Source organism: Cololabis saira, chromosome 24 (genome assembly GCF_033807715.1).
Source record: "Cololabis saira isolate AMF1-May2022 chromosome 24, fColSai1.1, whole genome shotgun sequence".
Taxonomy (NCBI): domain Eukaryota; kingdom Metazoa; phylum Chordata; class Actinopteri; order Beloniformes; family Belonidae; genus Cololabis; species Cololabis saira.
Window position 1 is genome coordinate 14,356,644 of NC_084610.1, and position 8,851 is coordinate 14,365,494.

Consider the following 8,851-nt stretch of genomic DNA (forward strand, 5'->3'; position numbering starts at 1 on the left):
TGTATGTGTACAGAGAGTACAGGAGTGGACTCAGTACACATCATTGTGGGGAGCCAGTGTTGAGTGTAAAGGTGGGGGAGAGGTGAGGGCCCAGCCTGACAGTTTGTGGGCAGTCAGTCAGGAAGTCCTTAATCCATCTGCAGATAGAAGTGGAGAGACCAAAGTGGGAAAGTTTGGCAGTTAAGATGCCCAGGATTATTGTGTTGAAGGCTGAGCTTTAGTCCACAAAAAGTATCCTCACATAATTCCCCTAGCGTTCCAGATGGCTCAGTGCAGTGTGAAGAGCAATGGCGATGGCGTCCTCTGCGGAGCAGCTTGCTCTACTAACTAACTAACTAACTAACTAACTAACTAACTCTATAGGCAAACTGGTGTAGGATTCAGATTCAGATGGCTAGATATTTTCCATTTGTTTTAAACACATGGGAATATGTTACGGTGGTAACAGTGTGCACATTCAGTATCTTTTCACATATAAATAAATAAATAACAGACACATAACCAGAGTGAGGGAGTAAACAAAAAATAAAGTGCAGGCATATACAGTAAGTCATAGTCCAGTAAGGTATAGTCACTTAGGAGCGGGGGAGGGGACCCTGAGTCGTTGATCAGACTGGCGGCTGAGGGGAAGAAGCTGAGTCTGTGGCGGGGTTTGACAGCCTTAGGTAGTCTCAGCCTCCTACCAGAGGGGAGGACAGTGAAGAGGCCATGGCCAGGGTGAGAGGGATCGGCCATGGTCTTCCTAGCCCTTCTCAATGCCCTGGAGTCGTACAGGGACTTCAGGGAGGGCAAGGGGCAGCCAATCACTCTCTCCACAGAGCGTGTCACTCGCTGCAGCTTGTGGAGGTTCCTTGCAGCTGTAGCAAGGAACCAGGTGATGATGGAGTGGGTAAGAATGGATTCAATGATGGCCATGTAAAACTGGGCCATCATGGTCCTTGGCAGCCTGATTTTACTCAGCTGACGGAGGAAGAACAGTCTTTTCTGGGCCTTTTTCAGGAGGGCCGTGGAGTTCAGTTCCCACTTCAAGTCCCTGGTGATGGTAATTCCCAGAAAGCGGAAAGAGTCCACAGAGTCCACCTGTGTGTCTCCCAGCACGATGGGAAGGGGGGGGGGGGGGGGGGGGGGAGGGTCCAGAGTGGAAGTGAGTCTTTGATGTGGTTTCCAATCAGCTTTTCAAAACATTTCATGATCACAGACGTAAGTGCAACAGGCCTGTAATCATTCAAACTGTCGATGGTTGACTTCTTGGACACAGGGATTGTGGTGGCAGATGTCAGGCAAGAGGGGTCATTTGGATTGCTACAGGGAACAGCTGAAAATTGATGTGAAAACTCCAGTCAGCTGATCGGCACATGCTTCCCAGGTACACCGTCTGGACATGCAGCCTTCCTGGGGTTTACAGCACTCAGCACACTAACACTTCGTGTTCCTGAAGTGTTAGTGTGCTGTTAGTTAACTGTAGTAATTGATGTAAAGTGTAATAAGTAGTAGGAGCAGATTGAGCAAAGGCTGAGAAGACCTGAGTCACAAACGGGAGAAAAGGCATTATGGAAACCAAGCAGTTGGAAGTCAAGCTCAAATTAAAATCATACGGTGAAAACATAATTAGTTGGATAGTTTTAAGGCTACAAATGAAAAAGTTTTAAGAAGTTGCTACATATTGATGATGAAATTGAAAGCATGCCATTTATGAGACAATACACAGCAAAAAGCAATTTCTAAAAAAGTAAAAAAGCCTTGTTTCAAGAAAATTTAAAAGCTGTTTTAGACAATTTTGCTAGTTTTAAGAATTCTAGCCAAGAACATTTTTTGTTACCCCACTGGCAAAGCAATTTTTGCTGAAAATTAGAGAATTTTGACTAGATTTATGGAATAATAGGCTTATTCCCCATTGGGCTGTTTTTGCAGTGTACTGAGTTAATCAAAGTGCATCTGGTACTACATGGTAGTCATGAGTGTAACAACAGTGGTGTTCCAGTTATAGAACGTAAGCATTTCAAAATTTGTACAGGATGTCTACCTCCACCCACCTCCACTTACAAACCTGCAGTGAGAGGCAGACAGCATCATATTTTCTCGACATCCAGGTCTTTTCTTCATTTTCTGAGACCCTGAACATTTACAACTTCATCCGGAAAACTGCATATCCAGTATTAGAGGTGTACTCAGTGGATTTCTTCCCAGAGTGTTGTTCTTTAACTTCTAATGCATACATCTCTTTCCCAGGTATCACCACAGTGCTGACCATGACCACCCTGAGTACAGTAGCCAGAAACTCCCTACCAAGAGTGTCCTACATTACCGCCATGGACCTGTTCGTTACAGTCTGCTTCCTGTTTGTCTTTGCTGCAATGATCGAGTACGCTATGCTCAACTACTATTCCTACATTATACGCAGACCTCCGCCAAGGACACAGAGAATGGTAAGCATCCCCGGTCCTTTTTATACACATTCTGTTCTCCTAGAAAATTATATCACTCCAGTTTGTCCATGGGGACCCTGTCCACACTACCACTGGAATTACTCTTGTCTCTTCAGTGGCTTAAAGCCAGGATTTTATTTTGGCTAACTAGTGCTAAACTAGCGATGCATTGAGCTACTGATTCCAAAATAAAGTTTTTTTTTTGTTGTTGTTGTTGGTTTAAACATAATATCTCCAATAAAAATGCAAACCCTGTCAAAAAAATTGATACCACCTACATTATTCAACTTTTCAAATTAGTAAAAACCACCAATTGTCTGAATTGGATAAATTAAGTAGTTATTTCAAATGGAGAAAACATTTGACTTCTGATTTCTTTCCCCTCATACAACATTGGTTAAGATCAATCTCATCTTTGGTGCTAACTAGTGTTGTCCCAATCACGTCATTTTCAATACATCGGTATCGGCCAAAAAAGTATCGGGACATACTGTTAGGGCTTGGCCGGCTGGGCTTTCCTCCGCAACCCAGTCACGCTGGGAGCGCGGAGTCAGCGCAGCGCAGCCAGAAGGACGAGCAAGGACGACCCGGGCGCGCTCTGAGCCACAGCTGCAGCTCAGAGCGGCTGCCAGTAGCTCGAGGCGAGTTCGAGTTTGTTTGCTTGTTGCTCTGTGACTTATGATTTTGGAGTTCCCTGTGAGTAGGCTAACATACATATCTATGTGGATTCCCTGTAGAAGTTTTTGGTGTTTTAGAAATTAAACTACGTCATGTTTTTGGCCAAAGTTTAACCCTGTCTGGTGTTGTGCGCTTGGGTTCAGACAGTGTGCTAGAGCGAGAAAGAAGCGTGGCTAACAGAAAGCTAACAACAGCTAGCCTACGCTCAGATAAACGGAGACAATGTCTGAAAGTTTTAATAAGAAAAAAAAACTGTCGGAGAAAAGTGACTGTAGTGTTATGTAAATGATTATCCGTTACTCGTTAATCATCTCTTTTTACTTAATTTATTGCCAAAATGTATCTGATAGGGAAAAGGTATCGGAATTGTATCAGGAGTCAAAAAAAGTGATCGGATCGGGAAAAATCGGGATCGGCAGATATTCAAACTCAAGTGATCGGGAGCTAAAAAATCCTGATCGGGACAACCCTAGAGCTAATGTTATTTGCCCAGAGTGCTAAGATAACAATTTTGCTGCAAACATTCTGTTCTCAAATCTGCTTCAATTTACATTTGTTTTGAACCCTAACAAAAGTTTACACTTATTACCACCTAATAATAAACCTGGGGCTGATTTAACTCTGAACTTTTCCTTTAAATAAAGAATTAATAAAGCAAAATAACTACAAAGAGACAATAAACAGCAGCTGTGTAGGGTTAGGGTTAGCTACAGTCTGGTCAGACAGTTTCTTGCCACTGGACTGTGCATTGTATATCCCATTATGTTGGAATCAAATGATTTTAATCAATATCGTTTTCTGGGGGCAGATATTGAAAGACCACATACACTTTCTTTATGAGCACATACTGTATGTGCACTTGAGAACATGTGCTTTCTCCCGATTGCTCCAATGCGGAGCCTGATGCTGTGTGTAGGCGTCGCCAAGGCTGCACCTGCTGCGAGTGCTTTAATGGCGGCGGTAAACATCCACAACAACTGATTCAGCCTCTGCCGCTGTCATTTCCCTCTTTCCACATCCCCTCCCTATTCATTATTTCCTCCCAAAGAGGAGCTGTGCTGAATGTGTCTTAGGGCTACAAAGACTGTCAGCTCCGGCTGAACAATTAGGTTGTGTTTCATTCAGTCCCGTCTTCTGCATTTAGGTCTGTTTTATTATGGCCGAATCTGTCTGTCAGTGGGGAAGACATGGCACCCCTCCCCTTCCTTCACAAGGATCTATTATGACGATATTATGCTCTTTTATGCTGCCCACTCAGTCAACTCTCTTTTGGCTACCACTTTTCCTCTGAGAGAGACGAGGAGAACTTGAAAATGTTAAAAATGTAACCCAATTAGATTGCCCACTTGATTTTATGAACATCGGGGAGCAAGTCACATAATCAAATTTCTTAGGAGGTTCTTCTCTTATTCTCTGCTTTAAAAAGTCAGTCCACTGCTGCATGATGGGAAGATTTTAGAAACCAGTGGTTTTACCTCACGCTTGTCTGAGCATGAGTGTTGTGGTTCATGAAAATATAAATATTGTCTCCACAAAGTAAATTTGAAGGCTTTAAAAACGGGAGGAAGTCTGCTGTGCCATTTTAAAACCACGTCCATTATTGATGTTGTTTGGAGGAGTTTTTCAGCAATCTAACTCAATGAATACCAAGTCAGGGATTTGTGCCTCTCCTACTTGAATACCTCGTTCACCACCCATTTTTTTGCAAAGTGAGACTAACCCGGCGAACTTTGGGGAGGGAGGGTGATGGGCCTTGGCCATGGTATGTACTTATTTGCTTTGAGCTTCCAGTAGCCTTCATCTCTGCACCACGTCTGTTGATATCTGAAACAAAACAGAGCGTGAACCCTGGCCCCGTCAGAGAGTATCTGGAGTGATCATCGACACAGAGTTTTGTTTATGGGTCAGGCTCCCTGCTCTGCTTGTACGAAGAAAAGGTTTTCTTTGTATGATCTGCATTAGAAATGTTATGCATGAGAAATTAGATAGAATTGCTTACCCAACCTTTAAAGGGAAAGTTCGTTTTTTTACAACCTGGACCTTATTTCTGGCATTTTTTATGGTTGTATACTCACCCAGAGGTGTTTGGTGTCATTTGGAGTCCTTCGGAAGATATTAGGAGTTTTTGTGCGAGCCGCTTCTCCATATAACGGTAGTGAACGGGGCACCGCGGGACACAGACGATGCAGCGTCTAAATAACACATGATTGCCGCGAAACTCTTCATTTCTTTTATGAATCACTAGATCTGCTTCCAGGACCTGTTGTAACATTGCCGGGCTGTCTGTGTAATAAATAAATCCGTTTGTAAACAAGACCTCTGAACTCATGACGTCATCTCTGTGCGTGCACTCTGTCCTCCGTTCCGTGAGCTCTTCAGCCGTATACTCTGGCTCAAAACGGTAAGGACGTCCATCATATTCAAAGTCGTCGTCCACAACCTCAGAATTTGACAAATATTCAGACATGTTTCAAACAACTAACAGTAAACTAACAGTAGCGAACTCCAGCTGTACACAGAGCTGTGTCTGGGACGCGCGCACAGAGATGACGTCATGAGTTCAGAGGTCTTGTTTACAAACAGATTTATTTATTACACAGACAGCGCCACAATGTTACAACACGTCCTGGAAGCAGATCTAGTGATTCATAAAAGAAATGAAGAGTTTTGCGGCAATCATGTGTTATTTAGACGCTGCATCGTCTGTGTCTGGCGGTGCCCTCATGCGCTACCGTTATATGGAGAAGCGGCTCCCAAAAAACTCCTAATATCTTCCGAAGGACTCCAAATGACACCAAACACCTCTGGGTGAGTATACAACCATAAAAAATGCCAGAAATAAGGTCCAGGTTGTAAAAAAACAAACTTTCCCTTTAAGCTACCTTTTACTGCAAGAAGAAAAATCCAGATTTGACTATACCAAGGTAAGTAATTGTATTATTAAATATGTCTGAAACTCTTTGTTTTATCTTGTAGGCCTATTCATCCTTCAACACAGGCCGCACACCTCGGCCCATGATGCCGATGGGCAACTCCTTGTTCTGGCACGACTACGACGACAGCTGCCTGTACGAGTGCCTGGATGGGAAAGACTGCAAGAGCTTCTTCTGCTGCTACGAGGAGTGTAAAGAAGGAGGTTGGAGGAGAGGACGGATCCACGTCAACATAAGCGAGCTGGATTCCTACTCCCGAGTATTCTTCCCCACGTCCTTCTTGCTCTTTAACATCGTCTACTGGGTCAGCTACCTCTACCTCTAGTCCATCTGGGCTGTGATCCGTGGGCCCCGTCCAAACCGCTCACGCCATGTTGCACCGCGGCGAGTGAACTGAGGTCTTAACTAAGCATAGTGGAGGAAATGAGGTACATCTGTAACAAACTTGCTTGCTTCTGGAGTAACAAAGTCAAGACCGTGGTACTTTGAGAAGTGGCGCTTTATGGTGACTAAAAAGCTCAGTTGTGGAATAACAAGCCGCCAATTTCACTTCAAAGGAAAGGTCCGTTTCATGACTCTGGAAAACCAAACTGTGACTTTAGAGATGTTAAAGGACAGGGGTTGCAGAGCTGGATCTTGGCCACTGAGACAGCGAAGCACCCATAGTGCCTTCTTCAGAAAGGGTGCGGCGCCGAAGAACGCGACTTCAGAGTTCCCTCCATTATCTTTATTACCTCATCCATCACGACGCCGCATGCTGAGCTGGTTATCTTTTGATGAAAAAAACCTGGATCACGGTTCGCACCACTGGAAATGTTTAAAACTAAAACACACACTATTCATTTTGTAGCGCATTAGTTTTAGTTGTTCCCTAGACTTAGTTCTCTTTTCTAAACCAGTAACGTTTTCTTGATCTTCTTCTTATAATTATTATTAGAATTAGTTGTACTTTTGCAGCGAGTCAACTACACACACACACATCAGTTGTTAATTGTTTAATATGGGTTAGCGTCAGGGGCAGTGGTTGTCTGGTAAAATCTTGTTTATTGAGTCTGTGAGCTTTTGTTTCTGATGCTTTATGACCAGACAGTTTAATGGAAACGACACAAAGATTTGAGTGTTTTTAATAAACGCAGGGTTACACTCTTATACAAGAACTGACAACGGCTGCATAAATACGTCACAATTGGAAAACTAAACATGAAAGTTGAATCCAGATGCGCATCAGTTATGTTTCAGTACATACATAAAGATCAGATTACAATAGACAGATAGACAGTTGTGTCAGTCTCTCCCTGAGATTAGATATTACGTTCACATGCTTTTATTCTTAGCCATATGACTGTAATCTTCTTTTTTTTCATCCATCTGTGCATTGATCGGGCTAAAACAATGGATTCCTTTCAATTTTGTTTCATTACTCTCATTCTTTCTTTCTTTTTAACCTTTGTCTTTGTAAATTAAGTTTGAGGTCCATTTCTTCAGTACTTGGAGCAGAATTCCAATTCGATGTACCAATTAGCCTTTCACCCTGAGTGATTATGTGCCACCTACAAATCTTCCGGTACTTTATCCAGTTTTCAACTCCAAAGAGGTTTTCAGCTTTGCTCTAAAACTTAAAACTTCAAATAATTGTGACATAAATTCATGGGCAGTGGCAGGATGATGATGGGGTTGTTTTGCAGCCAGTCGAAAAATGCACTCCAGTGCATTCTGGAGGCACGTGTGAAGCCATCTGTCCAACAGCTAAAGATTTGTCCAAACCGGTTGATACGACCAGAAGAATTGAGGTTTTAGAAGTGGTTTGTTGTAGTCCAGACCTCAGCCTGACTGTAATGCTGTGGCGGCACCTTCGGAGGACTGTGCACAGGTGAATGTCTAACAATCCCAGTGGACTGAGACGAATTAGGCTCAACAATGTGACAGGAAACTATTGAAATGATTGCTGCTAAAGGTGATGATGTTAATTATGTTTTACACAAAAGCTAAAACAAGGGTTAAAAAGGCAGGTACTTACTTTTGCAAATGACTGTATGTGGCTTTTGTTTTACAAAAAAGTCATGCTAATGTTTTTTTTTTTTTTTTTTTTTTTTTTAAATTAGAGCATTGCTGAAAGCTTCAGGTTTGTTTCCCCCTTTATTTTTTTAGATGAAAAAAATGAAAGGGATTTGTGATGTCCTGCCATATGCAGGACCTTCAGGCTCATCCTCCGGTGCCCAGCTGGCAATGATCACAGGTGCTGAACAATAGCTTCTACACACACACACACACACACACACACACACACACACACACACACACACACACACACACACACATACACACAAAGAGCAGTGCTAAAAAATGGATGAGACAGGATTCTCGTCGACTCGTGATGGAATCCCACATCCTCCCCTCAAACATGTAAAATTGATAGCATTTATGAAGGCATATAGACGCGTATGTTGAGGTGGTGGGAAAAGAAGACGAAAAAATAGAGAGAGGTGGACCATGCCGACTGCATTTGGAGCATTTTTGGTTTTATTTAGCAGCTGTGTTGTGCTCTTTTTTTTATGTCATTTGGCTTTGTAGAACAATCAACCCATTTTCTGTCCTCCCACCTAAATAGACAGAAACGCGCACACACACATACGCTCAAACATGCACACGCAAACACTGTTCCCTGGTGTTTGTATGTTCAGAGAACAGCTTTTATGTGAGATGTATCTAATTAATGTTTCTATTTTCATACAGTAATGGAATGTATGTTAGGCCAGTAGCACGGCCCGCGTCAGTCTGGTTCCAGTTCAGTCAGTTTGAGAGGCCTAAAGGAGT

At 42.9% G+C, this 8,851-nt stretch overlaps 1 protein-coding gene across 1 annotated transcript in view; it reads left to right on the forward strand.

Moving 5' to 3' along the window:
- The window catches only part of LOC133425314 (gamma-aminobutyric acid receptor subunit gamma-3-like), a 193,193-nt gene extending 185,480 nt beyond the window's left edge, over positions 1 to 7,713 (forward strand). Inside the window, exons 9-10 of the mRNA XM_061716099.1 lie at positions 2,230 to 2,426; positions 6,081 to 7,713. Coding sequence (XP_061572083.1) covers positions 2,230 to 2,426; positions 6,081 to 6,362 — 479 coding nt within the window. The 3' untranslated portion in view covers positions 6,363 to 7,713. The remainder of the gene's footprint in view (positions 1 to 2,229; positions 2,427 to 6,080) is intronic.
- Positions 7,714 to 8,851: the final 1,138 nt, after the last annotated feature.